This window comes from Gobius niger, assembly GCF_951799975.1.
Source record: "Gobius niger genome assembly, chromosome: 6".
NCBI classification, from domain to species: domain Eukaryota; kingdom Metazoa; phylum Chordata; class Actinopteri; order Gobiiformes; family Gobiidae; genus Gobius; species Gobius niger.
This window is the reverse complement of record NC_136857.1, coordinates 10,146,192-10,168,459: the sequence shown is the minus strand read 5'-3', so window position 1 is coordinate 10,168,459 and position 22,268 is coordinate 10,146,192. Positions and strand designations below refer to the sequence as shown.

Genomic DNA, 22,268 nt, shown 5'->3' with positions numbered 1-22,268 from the left:
TTTTTCTAATTGGAGGCGGCTGTATAAACGCAGTCATTGCAATCACTGATGTGTTTGACAAGTAATTAGCATATAACTTATGTGCAGACAATTGGTAAGAAACATGTACAGAAAAATATGCTTGATATAAAATGCATTGTCATAGAAAGTAACTATGTATTTTACAACCCTTTTTTATGATGCTTTGTGGGGCATTGTAAAATGTATTTTTTCCTGGTGCACTTAAAGCCATTTCCAGGGAATATTTCTTTCAATATGTCTGATGAAAAAGTGCAAAACCACTTGGATGTTTCGATCATGGTTTCAGCTTGACAGGCTTATTCATTGCTTAAATCAACAATGTGTGGAGAAAACTGTTTCACATTCAATTTAATAGGTTGAAATGGCAGGGGTTGGAGTAAATTATGCTCTTTGGCTCACAGCTTGTCGGCCTGTGGTGATGGTGGGTTCCAAAGTCATGTCGGTTGACAAGTTGACAACCACTGGTCCGAGCCAGTGGCTCCCAACCTTTTTTTCCTTAAAGGGTGTGCTAGTTGAAGTCAGACCAAGCAAATCGCAGCTCCCACGAATGTATCAAAACATAAAAATAATGTACAATAGTGCTGTAGCCCTTTCTCAGTCATATATATTTTTTTAACCATCTAAAATGTTCAAATAATATCTCTTATATGACCTGCCCATCTGACCCGACGAGGCTCCTGGGACCCCCTGCAATCCCCACCCCTCCAGGGTGTTGCTGGAAATGCACTGTATAGTATGATGAATGTTTCCATTATTGTGTACCACAGCAAGCAGGTATGCGTAACAAATAACCTGTTAACCACACTAGAGAAGCCAGCGGTTTGGGGTTATTATTGCACAATCTGATGAAAAATGGAGGTTTATGTAGACATAAGAGGAGCAGAGACAAAAAATGGCTTTAATTTACCATTTCCACGTATAGAGTCAGATTTAATCAATTGCGCGTGTTTCCCCTGCGTACGTGCCACCCGATCCCCCGGCTACAAGTGGGGTTATTGAATTTCAGATGTAACCGCTTTGATTAACTGCGAAACGGTGTGACATGCTGGGATATTAGTTTCAGATGTCGGCCACCATCCTCTGCTCCATCGATGGCAATGTGACCAATTAACCCAACGCTACGGTACAGCGTCATTCATCAGGAGGTTTGGCCCAAATGTTTCCTATTGAGCCTCGGCAATAGAACTGTAATGTGACTGAAGCCAGCTGATTTATGGTAAGAAGAAAAAAAGGTCACATGTTTGTGGTCATGGTATGTAGAATTTAGAACTGGTAAATCTGCATTATGAAAAGGTAAGCAATGTGCAGCTGCCCAGTGCTTATGACAGTTAGTCCCTTGTTGAAGAATTGGTCAAATGCAGAGGACAATTTTCCCTACACAGTAATACGGAAACAACAAAAAGCCATCCTAACTTTAAAGCACAACTTAATAACTCATGCCCCTAGAGGCCATAAACATCATTGCAGGTGTCGTAGCAAGTTGCGTTTTTTTTTAACTCATTAATTGTCCGTGAGATTAATACTACACTGACAGAAAAGACAAAGGGACAATGGAGATCATCTTTTTCACTCAAACCTGGTTGTAAATATTGTTTAAGGGGTGCTAGCCCACAGTTAGCTTTGCCCGTTAGCCTACTGGCTTCTTCTTCGTGATTCCAATAGTGTGTATTGGTGGCTCCCGGTGGCCAGATACACCAGGGGAGATGACCAGATACACCAGGGGAGATGAAAGACCCCCCAATCATCCCATTAACACTTGTGTTACCCCCAGAGGAACTACGGAAAGGATTTATTAAGGCAAACAAGTTACTTAGTACTGCTTTATATAATGAACAGAAAAGAGGTAAGGTAAAAAAGTGCTTTACCTTGCCTACACCTTTACCTTCAGAAATTGTATCCAGATGTTTGTCGATCCACAAAACTTACCATTAAGTCACTCTCTTGTATAAAATGTGTGACTCACTCCATCAATTAATACATAAACCAATGGTATGAAAGTCTTGTACTTGCAAATGCAGTGTCTCATAAGTGTGCAAATCCAGCATTGCTTCTGTAATTTTTGGCCAGCCCTTGTGATGAACTATCCATTGTCCAAGGTGTTACAGGGTTAATGCCCAAAGCAGATAGTGTTGGCACCCTATAGTCCCATATAAATCACCAACATGAATAGTAAATATCCCATCCAGATTGGATTATACAAATATAGCACATGGCTGAGATGTGATCAAATCCAATAGCTTGCCCTCAACACCCACCACCCTCCCTGTGGTTGCCATTTGCCTGCCCTGAATGGAGGACCTTAAAAGTTCACCTTATCGGCCCGGACAGGGGGGGAGAGACACTTCAAAAAGCAAGATTGGCTTTTTTTTATTTGATGCATAAAACCCTGAGCTGAAACGAATGGATTTGGGACCCCACAAACGGCCAGTGCCTCCCCCACAGCCCGCTCCCCCTGCGCCCGTTTATTCATGCTGAGGTAAGCTGGAGGAATTCATTTGCTGTCAGCTAGTATTGAATTTAAGATTAGTTTTTATTTCAGGCCCCAAACAGCTCCCCCTGCCCCGCTCTTAGCTGCGATGCTGAGTCTTGTGTTGTCTGAGGAGCGTCCGTACAGCGGTGCACGCATCACCATCTGGCAGTGAGTGACAAATGCGAGGGTTGCGCGTGGTTTCTTTAAAGAGCCTTTTTATAATGACCTCCATCTCGGCCCCGCAGTCAGCCGCCGCTAAATCCAGGCGCTTTTTCATCACTTCTGCTTTCATTGCTCTGTCACAGCTGGACCTGCCGGCAGATGGATGTGTCCTGGTCCACTGTCATCTTTTTCTGAATCTCAAATGTTGGTTTAAAGTGTGCTCCATCTCTGAAAATATTCACTTCAGATGTCGGGGAGTAAAACGTGTCAAACCTTTTAGGTTCCACGATAAAGGAAAGTGAGAGAGAGAGAATGAGAGAGAGAGAGAGAGAGAGAGAGAGAGAGAGAGAGAATGAGAGAGAATGAGAGAGAGAGAGAGAGAGAGAGAGAGAGAGAGAGAGAGAGAGAGAGAGAGAGAGAGAGAGAGAGAGAGAGAGAGAGAGAGAGAGAGAGAGAGAGAGAGAGAGAGCGTTCATTGTAAAAAATAAAATAAAAAAAAAGAATTGTAATTGAGTTTGATTAACTCGATTAACTTGGTTACGGCTGCTCAGTAATTGTATTGGGTTGGTACACTGCGTTCCAAATTATTATGCAAATTGGATTTTTGTGTCAAAAAGGTAAAAAAAAAAACAATAATAATGAAACTCATGGATGGTATCGTGTCTTGGGGCTCTATGAATCACTGACATTAATCTCAGAGACCTGGGATTATTAGTTGTCAGGTTAAGCCCAGTTAAGGGAAAAACTACTGAAAAAGGGTGTTCCACTTTATTAAGCAGATCATCATTTTCAAGCAATATGGTAAAGAAAAAGGGACTTTCTGCTGATGAAAAGTGTGAAATAGTTGAATGCCTTGGTCTAGGTATGAAAACCTTCGATATTTCATGAAAGATTAAGCTTAATCATCATACAGATAAGAGATTTGTGGATGATTCAGAGCACACTCCGTTTTGTGCCGATAAAGGCACAATATGGACGGTTTCTGCCAGACAAACACATCAGATTATGAGAACAGATGCTACAAAGCAGCATACAGGTATTTGAAGCTGCTGGTGCCTCTGGAGTGTCCCAAACATCAAGGTGTAGGACCCTCCAGAGGCTGCAGTTGTGCATAAACCTTATATCCGGGCCTCCCCTAAACTGTTAATTGAAGCTGAAGCAGAAACGGCTGCAGTGGCTCAGAAATACATGAGGACTCATTTTCAAACAGTCTTGTTCACTGATGAGGCCGTGTGACCCTGGATGGTCAGATCAATGGAGTAGTGAATGGTTGGTGAATGACCACAATTTCCCAACAAGGCTGTGACGTCAGTAAAGAGGTGGCGGAGTCATGTTTTGGGCCAGAATCATGGGGAGAGAACTGGTCGGCCCCTTTAGGCCCTTTTAGGCTCCCTGAAGGTGTGAAAATGACCTTTGAAAAATATGTGGAGTTTCTGACTGACCACTGTCTTCTATGCTACAAAAAGAAGAGCCGTGCTTTCCCGAACAAAATCCTCTTCATGCATGACAACGCACCATATCATACTGCAAAGAATCCCTCTGCATCACTGGCTGCTATGGGCAGAAAAGGAGAGAAACTCATGATGTGGACCCCCTCCTCCCCTGACCTCAACCCTGTTGAGAACCTTTGGAGCCTCAACAAAAAAAACTTCTATGAGGGTGGGAGGCAGTTTTCATCCAAACAGCAGCTCTGGGAGGCTATTCTAACATCCTGCAAAGAAATCCAAGCAGAAACTGTCCAAAAACTCACAAGTTTAATGGATTTAAGAATTTTGAAGCTGCGGTCACACAAGGGCTCCTATGTTAAAATATAACTTGACCTGTTAATATTTTTTTGATTGAAATAGCTTTTGATTTCAGTAAATAGGACCTCCTAATGCTACAAATACAACAAATGACCATTTTCAGTTAATTACGAGCTTTAAAATGTATTGAAACTATGAGTTGCATAATAACTTGGAACAGTGGATTTTGAGGTTTTTACTATATTTATTTTTGAAAAAAATACTGTTATCACTAAGAAATTTTTTCCACCACATTTAAATGATCCTCTACCAGTTAAAGACTTAAAAAATATGCTGACTCTCATTTGAGTTGACAATTTAGAAAATCTTAGAAAAATGTCATTTGCATAATAATTTGGAACGCAGTGTATTAGCATCGAGGATGGTTCACCTCTCACCTCTGAAGTAAATGGGAGTTGCTGACGAAGCCTCTCGAGGTGAGAGGTGAATCAGGCGATGGCTTGAGAGCCTTTGTTTACAATAGGCTCAGTGCGTTAACTTTCTAACTTTCTGTTGGTAATGACTCTGTTCTTATGTTAGCCTGCTTTAAATACAATATAACATTAAAAGACTAAATGATGTTTTAAAATAAACAAATAAAGATGTTTTCAAATTGTTTTTCAATAAGGTTAGCTGTCGTATAGTTGTTTTAAATTTAATTAAGAACGTAGTATTTAAACAGTAAGTGGCAGAAAACATGCAGATGACCGCTAATAACTCAAGACAGGTTAAAAATGTTATGTAAACACTTCACCGAAAGATACATCTGTTTTTATAAATGTGTTTTAGAAACTAAAATCATGTGCACAGAGCCTGCGTTTACAACCAGTGGTGGAAGTACTTTTTCATTTCAATCATTTTATTCCTTGAGTAAAAGTAGATACTACTGGTCAAATATTGCTCCATTAAAAGTAAAAATTGCCCTGTCAAATGATGACTTATATGTGAAAGTACTGGCGTATTTGCTGTGAAAAATACTCGGATGGTTGTAAGAACACAAAAATTGAGCCTGAAATGTTTTTCTTGGTTTATTTGGTCGGGACAGCAATAATAATGAACCCCAGCAGGACTAGCCGCTGCGCAGTGGGGACAAACTTTCTTCCTGTGGGTCAGTGGCATTTGACTCCACATCTCCACAGCGCCACCTACTCTTCAAAGAATGTGCATTATTAAGCTTTTGCGATGAACAAAAACATGAGCAAATGTATGTTTTATTTTAGAGCAAAATGTTGAGAAGGTATTATATTTATCTTTCTTGTAGTGGAGAAAGGAATAAGAACTCAACAAAAATACTTTCAAGTAAAGTAAGCGATTATAGATCCTTAAAAAGTCTACTTCAGTACAGTACAGTACAGTACAGTACAGTACAGTAAGTAAATATACTTTGTTAATGACCAACTCTGAACATGACCCATGGACAGAAAGGCACAACTTAAATTTCTATTAATTCACTCAAAATGTTCTTTTAACCCTCCCTAAAATCCATTGTAAATAAAAATTCAAACTCCATGGTTAAACAGCGCCCACCGTCATTTCTCTGTTTGATAACCATGAAGCCGTGTTAGTCATGATTCAGTATTGCCTACCGCCGCGTACATCACCTCCCTGTGCACTGCTTGTTTCGTGGCTTTTGCATCAGTTTGAACCCAGCCCCCAGGCGAAGCCCCCGGATCTCATTCCCCGCTCATTATTCCGACACTTATCACCAACATAACCACTACTGTTGCCATAGCGCTGCCAAAGAAATCACCAGCTCTTGCATTCATTTCATCGAATTAACTAAACAACTCTTGATGTCCAATATGATCATTTTTTATATTCATGAATTATTATTACCATGTTTATCCGTGGCAGCCCCATGGGATTGATTAAGGGTGAATCTCACACTGGATTTATGCTAAAATGTTCTGCCGATATGTGGATAGTGGGTGTTGGGATTTCCATTAAGCATTCTGCTGTTGTAGTTAAAACTGCAACAGGGAGTGTGAGGACCAACATGTAAAGTGAGCCGTGTATCCTTTATCACACATTAAAATGCTTAGCAGTGTTTTCGGTCCCTATTTGGTATTATCTGGACGGGATGTAATGTAAAAGAGGGCGTTCAGTTGTGAGTGATCAAGATATAAATCACATTTTTTCAAAGATATAATAATTATACGACATTGCTTTGACCATTAATCAACAAGCAGTAGTGTCCATGATGTTTTTTTTTAAATCTGAATAATAACTGAAAATATCAAGTGGTTTCTTTTGGAAGTAGCAAGGAATCTTGCGCCAAAAAGTCAATTGATTGAAACAAGACACACATTTGTAGGAAGAACTTGTAATTCTAATTTTCTACCCGTGACTGAATGCATCAGAGAGTAGATGCCCGTCCATGTGTTCTGTAAAATGACACATCCACCAACTCCAGACAGCATTTGGGGAGCTTTATGCACATGACAGTGTTTCGTTCATTTGTGCTCACTCAAATGTGCTTATGTTACTATGGGAGAACGCTTACAAAGCATTCTTTTCATTTGATCAAATCCACTCAGGCATTTCTTCTCAGATATTTGAAATCACTGCATTATGTTCCTACTTCTAAAGCAAATCCCTGTCTTTTCAGAGATCTGTCTAATTTAACAATTTCATGAAGAGCCACTTTCCAAACACATGGAGTTTTGAAGATCTTCGAAATGCGAGTTTAAAAGTGCTAGATTTCTCAATGGCCATAGGTGCAGTTTACAGCTGGAAAACCCATTCATCAATTACTAAAGGGCAGCGTCTCGTGTCTCGTCTGTTGTTTTCCGTATAGTATAGTCATCGTCACATATTGTCTGAATGGGAACAGTTGCAGTAATCAATCATGTTTCTCTGCTTGCTTCGAGGGACACGCTTCATCTAACAAAGATTATAATTAGTCGGCCTCTTATTCCGAGCGCTACCCTTGTGGAGAGGAACAATCCATGCCCAAGGTCCCCTGTCAAACATCTCCTCCCTCTCAGGAAGTTATTTTGAGCAAGATAAACCTGTTTTCTCCACGCCTCCGGAGACTCTGAAAAAATACCTGCCTCAAGAAATCTACACAATAGTTTCTAATGCAAATGCATTCTAAAATATCCAAATGAATTCCCCCGCCATTGACAGAAAGCTGTGTTTATTTCGCTAAAGGGACGACTGCCCCGTGGGTCACCTGTGGAATAATAGACCCTGTAGGATGCGCTGTCGCTGCCGTACTCTGTAATTAACAGTGTGTGACATGTCACAAAAGACAAGCTACTCTTTATGATGATGCCCTTTTGGAGTTTCTCCTTGATTTTTGTTGTAGCTCAGGGGATTCATAGCATATTACAGCTTTCATATATGCCTTGTTCTAGTTCGAAATACATGGAATACTGACAGCAGAACTAGATGCTTTCAGGTTTCTGAAGGGTGATAGGTGGGTGAGATACATCAAATTATGATCACTGAATGGTTTGTTATATCGTGATTTAGTGCTTTTCTGTAACTAAAAGCTGCTCTATACCGGAATTTACTTTGTTTTTTACTTTGCGTCTCCTGTTGGTCAGCCTGTCATGATAACATTGGAATTGTGATCTATAGACTATAGAGAAAATGATTTGCCAAATCAGCTACCCTGCTGTAATGGATTTCTTTTGCCAAAAAAGTGGAGCAGTATAACAATTTGTGAGCCCGATCTTGTGTTTCTAAGTGCAGACTATAGTGGTCTTAGTAGGGGCGCTCTGTGATATCTTGAAGCTCCTGAGCTTGCGCATTTAAGTGGGAAGTACATGGCCCGGAGAAACACCCATGGCCAATGGCGACGTTATGTCGAACAGCCTTTTTCCCCCAACCAGACTCCTGGACCGACGGTAGGCTACATCTCTGTCTATTGGGACACTGGACATGGACAACGTTTAACGTTTAAGAGTATAAATAAAGTTTTTAGTTTGACCTGTGAGTGCCTCTAATGCTTCAGGAAGAACACAAGGCAGCGTCTTCTCTTTTTATAATCGACGTCCTCTCGCCAGTGGCGCAACAACTGCGGCCATGGAAGATGACCATTGCATTTGGAGTAGTGCTGTCCTTGCGCCAGGCGGAAGATCTAGCCCTGTGAGTTTATTGCATATGTTTTCTGGAGAAATTTGAGACAGAGATCCCAAAAGTGAAGTCATATTTTTTTTTTAATGAGTTCTGTTCAGGAATCCATTCATAATCCCCCTTGGAGAACAAGGGCTTTGGAAAAGTCTTCTTTCACACAACTATCGTACTGTTGATCATGTAAGTTTGTGATAAATATTTGGACATAATTTCACCTTTTCAATACATGTTTGTGTTTTACTGTCACTTAACTTTCCCACTTCGGTTTAGGTCATTCCCATTTCTAATTTAAATTCTTCCTTTGAAATGTAGTCTGACAGGTCGTGGATTTGATCCTCCTCCAAAACACATATCTGAGGCATTGTGAGCCACATTAATATTATTGTTGTCTGTTCTTCTCATTAAAAATATTACAAATCCTTGTTAATACTTTGTCAAAGTCACTGTTGTACATTGGCAGTGGCATGTCCTGGTTTAATCTCTGACTATCACTGTGTGTCCCTCAGAGCACAATGTGTCTTTGAAACATGTGTCAAGAACAGATGAGTAAACCGCTCCAGCCAAACCAGAGGCACCACAGTGACAGGACATTGTGAATACTATAACTTTTTATTAACCCGTTTATTGTAAGGTCTCAGGGGTACAAAAGTTTCCCACCAAGAAGAAGTAAAAGTGGTCATTAGACTTACATGTCGAAAATAGAATGACTATTTCAAGTATCCTCAATGACAAGAAACAAACAAAAAAGCTGCGTAGAACTTTTGCAGTGTCATTTTTAAACATTATCATCATCCGAAACGCCTGTGCTTTCTTGTGTATTTATCCAATGCCCCTGTTTGCTTTATCCAAAGCGTTGCACATTTAATTGTCATTTCATGCCCCAGCTGCTTGGCTCCTGATTCATGTTGTTGGTCAGTGAATTAACATCAACAGGCCTGCGTATGTTTGGTTACGTAAACAGGGCAAACAGGACACATCTCATGACAAGGAATTAACAGAACCACAGGCTGGAGACTCCGTGGTATTTAAGAGGTCATTCCTGAGTCTTATCCTCCTGATCTTTATCTGAGAATAATTGTCTGGGTTAAGACATGTTACCACTTTTTTATTTAGTAATTTGCCATGATAAAATTAAACACAGTTATGTGGTAAAAAGACCAATGTTACCTCCCGAAAAATAACCTCTTCACCTGAACCGAGGGCATTTTCTCCAGTTCAGCTTTTCCCAAATCTAAAAGCTAAAATGCCTCTACAAAAGTTTTTTGCTGTATTTTCATGATGCTTTCGTCACTTTTCTTTCGGATTTCTTTCGGATTTTTGTTGCGTTTTTGAGGCTCTTTTGTTCCGGCACGTTATTGTCACTCTTTTGTCACTTTGTTGTCACTTTTTCATGCCTTTTTTTCATGTTTTTGGTCACGTTTTTGGTCATATTTTTTGTTGCTCTTTCATTGCTTTTCGGGCACGTTTTTGTTGCTTTGGTGATACATTTTCATCTCGGTTTTGTCACTTTTCTGTCGTGCTTTTGATGTTTTTTTTAAGCTTTTAGATTTGGGTAATGCCAAACCGGAGCAAATGTGCTCGGTTAAGGCGGGGGTTAAGAGGTTTAGCAGGTTCCTAATCATGGACGTTTTTCAAAACAGATCATAGCACATGAATCAGATTAATGTATAAAGCAAAAGGAAGAGATGATAGAAAATATTCATGCAAGATCGGAAACTTCCCATGAATTATTTTTGATTCTTAATACTGCAGTTGGAAATACATCTTTCCAGACCCCCTCGTTCCCCCAATAAATAAATAAATACATCAATAAATAAAAACATCTTCCCAAAACTTTTTCAAACTTTGGAAAAACATCCCGCCTTTTCTGGTTAGACGCAAAGGGCAGCATTGTGATGGGCTCATGGAAGAAGGGCTTATGTCAACAAGACTATATTACTCTTAGCATTTGCCGTGGCATTCGATTTTGTCTTCCTTATTGAATGATATCTCTTGGGAAGGGTCGGAGATAAGTTGGAATTTAGATGAAATTGTGTTGAGGCTCTGCGGCTGGCCCGCTCCGTCACATGTTTGCATTAAACTTTTATGAAGGTTACCAAGCTATTACGCGGCACCTCGGGGATCCGGAAACTTTTTATGGCGAATATAAAACATGCTCATGGGCCACGCTTATATGACCAAAAGATCCAGAGATTTACAAAGCCGTACCTGAGGCTCTATAATCCTTTCTACCCTTCTATGTAAATCCCCCTTTCCAGCAGGTGTAGAAAGATGCCCTGCTGGTGCATATCGCAGCTATAGTGTTGGGGGTGGAATCTTGTATATTCAAATTACCACGGAGATCGCCATGTTGGGGGGAGACTAATTGGTTTCATTTGATGATTCCAGTACGAAGTCTCAATCTCAATTGTTTTATTGTTAGGCCGAAGTCCCTGAATTTTTTGCAGTTTTTTAAGTAAGTATAAGTGCTTTATTGTACAACCTGGCTAGCTGCCTTCAGTCTCCTCTGATCCTCTGAAACGGTGCACCGCCTCCTGGGTTTGTCCCTGTTTCAGAGCGTGGTGTCCTGCACTGTTCAGCTCCACATCCTCATTCCTCTTCCTCCTGCAGCTCCCTCCGCTCCACAACAGTCTTTTCTGGGATGAGCTTAGCTGTTAATCTGTTTTATTTTCCAGTGAGCGTCCATTAGCCAGAAAAACAGTAGAGTCAGAAGGCATGTGTGGCTTAGCTGTGAGTCTTGCCCGGATACCTCCTCGTTTATCCCTTTTTGGTTTCCTGTCGCTCCTCTTGTGACGCCTCCACTGTGCTGCAGGTGTGGGGAGCTCTCGGTGCCTCTTCAGTGTTTCAGAAGAACAAATGTGTTGGTGTCAAATGTCTTTAGCTCATAAGCGAGCAGCTCAGGACCATTATGGACTCTGCTGTACCAAGAGAGAGGGAGGTTGTCGCTTGTTAACACGTTGCCATGATTAGCAGCACAATCTGCATTTCTATATGTATGAAATTATATTCTATTATGGGTTGATATTTATTGTGATATTGTGGTATATGTTTTGTGGAAATTGCACAAACAATGGGTCCACGAGCATTGTTCATTTAAAATTGCAACACTTTTCATATTGTGTGGTTTCTTGTTCTTGCTCTAGGGAGTGCCGTGCTCCTTCGGCCGGTGTTTACAAAGCAGCCGGGCAGTGTGGTGTTCCCGCTGAAGTCTGGAGAGGACCAGAGGGAGGTGGTGTTCAGCTGTGAGGCCCAAGGACACCCCTCACCCATTTACAGGTAACGCATTACAATTACTGACACTTTGTTTTTAACAATGCCCTTTTAAGAAGCCACATGTCCAGAAAGCACCATACAAACTTTCATGGGTCCTGTGACCCTCAGGAAACGGTTCGTACCAAGTAACATGACACAGATTTAACCAAACAAAATATGACTGAACAATAACTAAAGTACAGAAGCTCTAAACAAGGACAGAGTAAATACAAAATGTGTATTGAAGTTAGTCTTACCAAAACCGAGAAGGACCCTGAGTAGCACCAGAGGCAGTCAGATTACTAACGGTTGTACTCATACCACAGTTTGAAAACCACTATAATATACGGGAAATCATTTCAAACAATTGGAAACTGATTACTACATTTCATAGGGATTCTAAGCACAGACTGAAAAAGTAACTTTGCTGTATTTGCGTGAAAGCTTTGGCAATTTGCAAATGAATCCAACCACAAGTGGCCACACACCACTGCTCAGTCCAAATACATAAACATTGTGTCTGTTGCAAAAGATACAGATCGGCATCCAAGTAAAATGGTTAGTTTGGCCTATTTAAGGCGATAATAAGGCCCAAATTGCCTCCGAAAGTGTAACAAATTCACGAAAAGCGCTGTGTTATTAAGAGCAATTTAAAGACTCTCTATCTCTCTGATGCTCACTGCCTGCGGTGCTTAGCGTCTCTGTCAGTCATGGTTCATTTGAGAAAGATAAATGAATTGGCTTTGGTTTAAACGCCGTATTTGCATTGTGTGGTGGGCATCGATTTGCTGTAGAGATCTCTTTGAGAGCTTCCTGTCGTCCGCACCACTGACCGGCGGGCGTATCAGATGACCCACAATGCAATGGGCCCGCTCTGATATCTCCGGCGCTGAGTAAATGACAAAAAGCATGCAATATGGGAGATGTATTTGATTACATTAGCCCGCAACGCAAACTAGATACAGTTAGCAGCTGCGGTTCTAAATGACATCCGCGATTATTGGCGTAGGACAAAAAAAAAAAAAGCACTTCGCTCGACCGTGTGTATTTTTAAAACGAATAGCTGCTCTGTTGCCCAAAACGCTGGCAAACAATAACAAATGGCTCACAGTGATTTGCGTTAAAGTGCAACCGACGCATAAACCATTAATTGTTAATTCCTCAAAGGTGTGGCCTTATTTGCCGGGGCGCTCCTGTCACTGTAATTAAATTTCAGTTTGCAAAGCCGAGTATTTAATGTGTAATAGGTCGAGACGATCCCTCATAATATCAGCGTATGCAGGCTTTAATGTAGCTTGAAGATCCTCAGTGTTATGGCTAATGGGCACAAATTGAAATAAATGTACGAGATTTTATCACTCGGATCGACTGGAATACTTATCAGTCCGCCGGTGCACTTCCTGCCTGCATCGCCCGCTGGTTCGGAGCGTGAAAGTGTTTATGAATTCAGGCCCGCTCGTAGATGTGACCTTTCAAGTTCAGAGAGAGTGCCTTGCTTCATTTCGGAGTAAATTTACCGTCATTACCGCCATCAAGGAGATTATGTCGCGCGGGGTGGGTAGCCACAAGGGGTCAGTAAAGGGACAAATGATGATGGAAGTTTAAGTGCACTGTTGTGAGAAAGGGTGACTCAATGTATAAAGCAGGGGCAAGTTTGCTCAGTGATTGACAGATTTATTTGCTGGTAGACTAGACAGTTAGGAGCCTGAGATTCCCTACATTGGCCCAAACTCGAGCTTTTCTTGGCTCAAATATTAGTATGGTATATCATATTGATTTTCCTCCCTGACGTCCATTTCAAATATTAAAAGCATGAAAAAATGGCTTCCTAAGGTTCAGGAGATAGACATTTCAATAAACAATAAAGTTTGTGAAGGCCCTCATTCGTCCAGGGAGTATTCACCGTCGTGAAGCTTAAATCGTCGACTGGACTGGGCTAATCGCAAGTTAGGAGTGATTAGGACGTTACAGAGCAGAGCTAGGGCAAGAACAATGACAGAAGGAAAGTCTAAAGAAGAACAGCATGTCCCCTATGTAGCAGTGGTGGGAGAGAAATTACAAAGGATCTTCAGACAACCGAAAATCCCAGTTTATTTGAAGCCAGTCAACACTCTCAGACTAAAGTAAGTCCATCCTAAGGACAAACGAGTATGGTGAGCAGTGCACGGGGGAAACCAAGCAGCCTCTCTTCAAAAGAATGGCCCAGCATTGCACGAGAACAGTGGTCAACAGTCGGCTTTGCACCTCCATCTGAAAGCCACTAACCACACTTTTTTGAACAAGTTAAAATTCTAGCCATTGAGATCAGGTGAACGACCCTCTTTTGTTAATGCAAATGGATCATCCCGGCCCATTGGCTGAGTGGAAGAGGATGACAAAAACTTGCTAATTGAATGAGTCTGCTCTTGCTTGCTTTCCAGTGTCTCATTCTAACCACAAGGGCTAAGAAGAAGCTTCTGTGTATAGAAGCGAAACATCCTCAACTCGACTAAACCCATGCCAGTCCACGATTTAAATAAAAATTAAACAAATTGTCATTAATTAAAAAAATAAACCTCAGCTCAACCGCTCTCAGCTCCTCAAGGCTCTTCAAGACATGAAGTTTCCATTTTATTTCTAATGTCAATGTCAATATGTATATGGGAAATGTATAAAAATGAAATCGTATTTGCATGTTAATATATTGTTGTATTCCGTATACGTGTTCCTTTGATCAATAGTAATGTCTGTTGTGATGCATTGTGCGTTTGAATTCTTGGTCAATGCAAGTGCGGGGCAGTACAGGCTGAGGAGCTCTTGACTGTGGAGAACATTGTGTGTTTCAGGGACACAGAGGACAAATGAATAAGACTCTCTGAGCGGCGTGTATATATATATATATATATATATATATATATATATATATATATATATATATATATATATATATATATATATATATATCCAAGCACAGAAAGAAATGGCCACTTCACATTGTCACCCTCATCTGCACTGCTGGGTCCGCTCCAGCCCCGACAGCAAATCACTAAATCAATCTAATCAAGCAATCTGCTGTTGGGCACTGCTTGGCTGCATGTTTCACCCCCCCCCCCCCCCACACACGCACACACACACACACACACACACACACACACACACACACGCACACACACATGCACGCACTTCCCATTCGAAAGCATAACAGTGACGTTACGGGGGATCCCACTTTGCCATTTTGTCATGAGGCAAACAATAATCATGTATTTCCTCATTAATATTTCAATAAAAAACTATTCAGCAGTTGTTGTGTCTTTAACTTGTTCCACTTCAGAAGTTGCTTTGAAAAATCAATCTCTCAAGGGCTTATTTTTTCCAATGCAAATGCGTTGTATCCTCATATTACCTGCAAATAGACTTTGGGGGTTTGTCAATGCCACTGCTCCGTCCTTTGAGTAAACTCCTTAATTCCAAGATTTTTTTTTTTTTTTTTTTTTGCACGCTCAAGGACAATCATTGCCAGTTCCAGTCCTGCACTATACTTACGAGGTTATTTGTTTGTTTTCCCCCACAAATGCATTATTAAGACACGCTACTAGGTCATCTTACTTCAGTGCTAAATACAAAAAATGTGAATTGAGTAGGACAATTCACAAGTTTAGGTACATTTTATTCAAAAGTGTAATCAAGACTGAAATATTAGTGGTGTGTATTTTGTAAAGCTTTCACACCATTCCCTTCTAACTCCACTTTATAACAAACTATTGCTCAATTTAGCCCCGTGAATCTATTTTGAAATAAGATATATAATATACATTTATGTAAAAGAGATTACAGAGTAAAACATATTAACACAATAAAATGTCTAAAACATTCAAAATAAAGATATTCATTACAAATAACACTTCCAACATGCAAGAGTTAGTTCATTCACAAACTACTTCTGCAACAATAATGGTGAGAAATAGCGTATGCATATTATTATGGCATGTAATGGCTAAGTGGACAATACAGCAGCAAAATTATTGTTTGTGTTTGTGATGGAAAATATCTCTTGTTGACAACGGCATGTGGGAAATCGGCTTTATCCAATGCTTTTTCATTGTTCAAGAAAGTTCATTCTTTTTTAGTTCCCTCTAAACACTGCTCTCTTGTTGTGCTGCTTTCACTGTGTTTTGCGCCATTATCTATCCGTCTATGTCCTAAATTATTTTCAAAACATCACACTTTTTGATGACATAGATTTGGAAGACAATTTTTTTTATTTTGAAGCGAGCCAGAAGGGACCCATCATGCCACAAGTTTATGAAAGAAGCATAAATTCCTTTTTCTTTCAACCGGCAGTCAATTCTTATAAATGAAACTTTCTTCTATTGAACCACACCACCATTAGACAACAAAGACATCAAAGTATACTATTCTTAATCTTGTCGATGCCAGGTTTTTTTTGTTGCAGTTCTGTTTGTCAAAGTTGGAAAATATTAATTCCCCAAACTTTTCTAATTAAAATTATTTGTACAAATGATGGGGGGGGGGGGGCTCTTTTGAGCCTCTTTTATGCATGCTATAAAGTTATGTTTGTCTCCCTTAACTACACTCAATTCACTTGCCCAACTTTGGTTGTACAACACACTTCTCTTTAGTTTTAAAAGGGGGGTATTATGCAAAATCGACTTTTTCAAGCTTTACATCATGTTATTATGTCATTCCCTCATTAAAAACATGCCTGAAGTGTTGCCTTGGCACATTCACGTATTTTTGAGTAATCTGTAAACACTCTGATGGCAGCCATTTTAGGGATAGGTTTGCCTGAGTCCTCCTAGGAACGCCCCCACCTCCTGGAGACGCCTCCGAGCTTTCGTCACCAGCCGAGTAACCAACCACTGCCCCTCAGCAGAACCCCCTCCCCACTGATGCCACAAACAGCGTGTGGAGGGGGCGTGTCTGAAAGGGTCAGAGGTTCTTAAAGAGACAGAGGCCTATTTCAAGACATTCACTACAGCCGTTTTGAGAGAGCAATTTTATACAAGGCAGTTATTCTAATTTACTGCATTTACAGACCAACAGAAGGTTTCGTCATCATTGTAGTGTGCTATAGACTAGTGCTATGTGATTTAAAAAAAAACATAATACCCCCTCTTTAAAGGATCTATATCATGCTATTTTAGCCTTTCGAAAGTAAACTATAGGCATTTATATGATATATTGTTTTGTCTTCCAACCCAGAAGACAAGACGCTTGGATTCATTTAACTCCGATATATATCATGATATCGTTGATCACAATTTTCTTGGCCACGATAATCGTGACACCAAATTTAATCATTGTCCCCTATTCACAATGCAGGAGTTGACATAATGCAAAACAGCTTCATAAATGGCTAACACACGTTTTGATTTACTTACTGCTCTGGCCTCTCCAGTCGCACTGGTTTTGATCCAGAGTTAGTCCACTGTGGTTCAGGCCAAAGTTCGCCAAGCCGCCATGGGTAAAGCGACATATTCTGCTTGATAGTCGCTGAATCATAAAGATAAATTCCAACTCCTGCCGTGTGGCCTCTTCTTTAGGAAGGTTGAATAAAGTCCTGCACCTCTTGCAGCCAATTTTTGTCAAGTCATTATCGTTAGGTAAGAAAAAAAGAACAGGTGGAGGTGTCCAAACTTTGGGGCAAAAATGACTTTTCTTCGGACGCCCAGTGTTTGTTTTCTCTGATTTCTTTCTTACAACAGAAATAATGAAAAAGCTGTTTACAAATTAAAATCAGACCTTAAGGCATTGCATTACAGACGTTGGACAATTCCTGGAAGGGGGAAGTGCCACTCTGATGTCAGCCGTTTACCAGGAGAGGACGGAGCAGGATTCAGGAGGATTACTGAGAAATGTGTGAATGAAGCCATAAGGAAATAGCATAGCAACATGGTTAAAAGCCCCAAAAGTTGATTTTGCATGATATAGGACCTTTGAAGTGTAAACACCTTCACTGTCTACTGATCCTGTCTATGGTCAAATTGATCAGTAATAACGATTTCCAACTTTAATTTTTGCTCCACTGCTCTGGTCTTTAGCGCATACGAGGGAGAAGAGCCTTTTGTACAAGTGTAGACTGTAAGACCTGTAAATTAAAATACGTATAGGACCTTCAAAAGTGATTTAAATGAAACTTTTCTAAGCCCAAGGAATGCTTTGTGTCGTCGGCCTTGATAGGTGGAAGCTCAACGACTCGTTCATCCTGCCCAGACCTGGCTCGAGGTACTCTCTGATGGGAGGAAACCTGCACATCAACCACCTCAACAAAGACGAGGACGTGGGCATCTACCAGTGTCTGGCCTCCAACTCGTTCGGCACGGTGGTCAGCAGAGAGTCCAGTCTGCACATTGCGTGTAAGTTCTCTTTACACTTTTGTGTCCGTAGACGTTAAAATGACCCCCGAATACAAGAGTCATCACGACTGAAATGACAATTTGGAAGATGGTATTTAGCAAATCGCTAAAAGCTGCGATTATTTTAGCTCAGGGGTTCCCACGGTTTTCACACCAAGTACCACCAGGTAAAACAGATCTGAATTTGAAGTCTAAACTGGGTGTAAGCCTTGTATAAATCACTGAACTTCATACCAATATTTCAGCCAATGTGGGCACCCAGAGAAATGTCAGCCAGAATGTTACCAACGTTATTAACTCGCCGGCGACTTTTGCGAATATTTACGTAACGAAAGGCAATAGAGACTTTTCCAAATGAGCCTGTACAATGAGTTATGAATTCTGTGATTTGCTTTGGCACTGAATCTGGAGCGCTGAGGGTTCTGTGTAGAATGAAAATGATGTAAGTGCAGACCCTCTACACTGCATATTTTATGCTTCAGCTCAGACCAGCGCTGCCATCCTGAGTGTGGGCTCTTCCCGGCTCTGTTAAACTCCTGACTTTTGGGTAATGAAGACTGTGATTGTGTGCTGGGCCTTGACAAGACCCTAGTTGGTGCTTTACGGCCTTCATCTATCACATTTTATAAGAGCTGGTCTGAGGCGGCTCCCGTGGCAAGGTGAACTTGAGGCCTCCAGTGTTGATGGGCAGTCCATATCAAATGACAGTGCCGATATCTGGGAACAGATGGCTCAGCTAGATTGAAATCTCTGTTTCTCTGCCACAGCCGCACACACAGACACGCACACACGCACACACGCACGGGCCTTCATCATCAGCGCAGCAAAAGTATATTCATCCAACCACTTCTTTGTCACAACATGGCATTAAATCTTTTGGCATACGGCAGGGGAAAAGGTGTCCCAAGTCCCCAGAGGGCTGCTGATCATATCATACTGTATTTCCTATCCATTTTTGAAGGTTGACCTGAGCTGTACGTTATTGTGATTGGTGCCATCCATCCTCCGATCTCACTCCACGAAGGAAAGCATCAGCGTCAATATGTCACGCGTGGAATTTATTGCTCTTGGTTTAACTTAATTAAGTGAGGAAGCGAGTGACGGAGTGCGGCTCGGGTCAAGGGAATCATTCACAGAGGAGCGCACAGTTATTGGATTCACTTTGGCGCAATTTGTAAAAGACTGGCGCTCCGTGTGGCTCTGGAGGCTTTTGGCAAAAGTCATGGGGCCAGTGCGTATCAGAGTTTAATCCAATCATCTTAATGTCTGATACTTTAATACTGTGAGATGAAGGATATTAATAAATCGCAATATTCAATTAACAGCCCAGTGCTGGAGAAAATAATTTTTAAAAAAAAGGTGATTTGAACGCCCTATAAGAAATATGGCCATTTGGAACTATCTTCTACCACCTCAAACTTATGTTCTTTGATTCCTTTGATTTATCAGATCCTCATCATTCAAATTTAAGGTGAGACACTACAAGTGAATAGGGAAACATTTGAAATTTAGAGTTACCAATTACATTTTTTTGCTGTACATCACCGGCATAAACATGAGAAAAAAAATGTATTGTATATTTTTGTCATTTTTGTCATTTCATGTTTTAATATAAAAAATAAGACATTTTATGCCCACAAATGCACAATGCTCTAATATTTTCGGCGACAGAATCTGAATAACGGATTGGGCCAGGTTTGAATTTATGGTTTTATTTCGTTGACATATTAGTTACAAATACTTTTTTCGAGGGGATTTTTGTTATATCTTTAGTTTTAAAATAAGCTCTTTTTTTTTTTACTTATATGGCAAACAACAACAAAAATCCTATGAGTCAGTGATACCAAATTTTATTGCAACAAAAAGAGGAAATAACGATCAACGTTATGGGGAGAAGAGTTTTGTATACAAATAACTGAAAATGAGTGGGAACAGATGCTGGAGTCCATAAAACCATGGGTTTATTTTGGAGAGAGTTCGCTTGGAAAATGATTATGAGATACTTCTTGACTCCAGGAAGTATGAGTAAATGTATAAGGGCAAATAGAGAAGAAGAAGTAGTGAGCGCTTGGTAGATCACCTCTTGAAGTGAGAAAAACAGGTGCTCATGAAGATCTGTGGGCCAGGGTATAAAGACTTGAATAAAGACTTTATTCAGGCAAACTGCAAATGTTAATTACACACATATTTTCTATACTTGTAAAATAAAACAACCTTACTGGAAAGAAGTATTTCAAATTGTTGAAGCGAAAATCAGAAAATATTATCGTAGGAAAAATCCCAATTAATATAAATTCAGATGGAAAGTGTATTTTTCAATTTGTTAGAATTACAGCTTTAAAAATCATACAAAGGAGTGGGAAAAAAGTAATCCACTGGATATAAAAAAAAATATTATACAAGAAGTAGAACTGAATGAGAGGATAACTCACAAAATAAGGCACATGGACCATGAGTTTGACAAAAAATGGTTTATAAAAGAAAAGGACAGAACATGTGAATTTGCGTTGATTATATGTTTATCGGGACCTATTTTTGTTAAGAGGGTTCATTAAATGGGGGGGGAAGACAGGGGGAAAAAAAACTATGACTGAAACAAAGAAAACATGACAAATGTATCGTGTAAAGATCACTGAAATAGATTAAAATAATAATATAAAAAAAAAAACAGACATGAGCAACAGGCCTTGAGTGGGAGTGTGTTTGAGAGTGCTGGTGAGGGACGACTGATGGGACTGCAGTCCGGTGTGCTGTGTTTGCATGCATGGGTCCCATGTGTGTGCATTGACATGTGCTGCAATCAAATAAACAAATATAATACGCTGCAAAATCAACACCGATTTCTGTAATTGATATCAAGGCCATTTATATCATATAACAATAACATTGGTACACAAGACAAGCTAAACTAAATGCAGTTTGAGAAACTGGCTCTTGAATTTACAACTTCCCATTTAAATCTATGGAGAAACATTGAATCAGTAAAATAATCATACATTATTGTATATACAGTATTGTGAAGATTAGGTTATTTTGCTTCCAGGTGAAAGTTTATGGGCCAGATCTTGTGACTGGCGCAGTCCGTGCGCAACGCTAAACGCAAAGTGGTGCACGCGCGATCTTGCATGTGGCGCAGGTTTTGCGCTAAAGGCTGCGCCACTAGGGAGAGGGCGTTATTTTAATTCATTTTTCAATTCAGCCGCTCCAAGAATCCTGCAGCTGTAGCTCAAATGTTCCAATACACTACAGTTTTCTTGCAACTACTGCATAACTCTGCAACTCCTCCGCAGTCAATATGACAGTTTCTGATCAATTAAATCCTGTACATTTCGTAACTTTGCGCATTCGAACGGTGTCCAACGCGAGGCTGCTGCCTCTCTGTCCCGCCCGCTCATCTTGGATCTGCAGCGAGTGGCTGCAGCAGCGGAGGGACAGTTTTATTTCTTTAATCTTTATTAAACATTGCGCGCTGCATCACGCATGTTACGCGTTTACAGGAGAACCCCCCCTCGCAACCCACCGCCTTCCGCAGGTCTGGGGAAAGCATGGGGAGGAGGCGGCACCACAACATCGCAATGCGAGTCTGTCCCCCCTTCCTGTCTTGCCCACTTTTTGCGCCAGGTATGACACTGAAGATTGCAAGGAGCGCCACCCGTCTGCGCACTCGTCTTCTCTACAGCCTGCGCTATGAACCACAAGATCTGGCCCTATATGTTAAGAGACCAATTTAGCTAAAAACCTGAAAAATTTGCCTGCAGCGTCTCCCCTTAAACCATAGCGTATAATTGACCTCCTGGGCCTGCAATTGGACGTAACGTTAAATAATCATATTTTCTACAGCAACTCCCTTTTCTGGTCTCAGCAACTAATCCCTGGAGCCATCACTTTGACCAATGAGAAGAGCTTTATGTGAACCGGCCTATCAGATCCAATCAGAAGGGAAAGGGAAGGAAGCTTCATTGTTTTCTTTATAAATTGTGTCATTCTCTTTCTCTCATCATCTTGCAATCTTACACATCACTTTAACCCACAAGAACATTGGACGTGCGGGAGGTAGAATTGAGTTAAAATATCAATATCTCAGCTTTAATGATGTTTATACAACTCTGAATGAATCAAATCATTTTTAATAACTTTTGA

General features: G+C 40.6%; 1 protein-coding gene across 1 annotated transcript in view; it reads left to right on the top strand.

Moving 5' to 3' along the window:
* Nucleotides 1-22,268, top strand: part of cntn3a.1 (contactin 3a, tandem duplicate 1) — a 140,684-nt gene that overhangs the window by 24,703 nt on the left and 93,713 nt on the right. The window contains exons 3-4 of the mRNA XM_079558591.1: nt 11,664-11,796; nt 17,953-18,128. Coding sequence (XP_079414717.1) covers nt 11,664-11,796; nt 17,953-18,128 — 309 coding nt within the window. The remainder of the gene's footprint in view (nt 1-11,663; nt 11,797-17,952; nt 18,129-22,268) is intronic.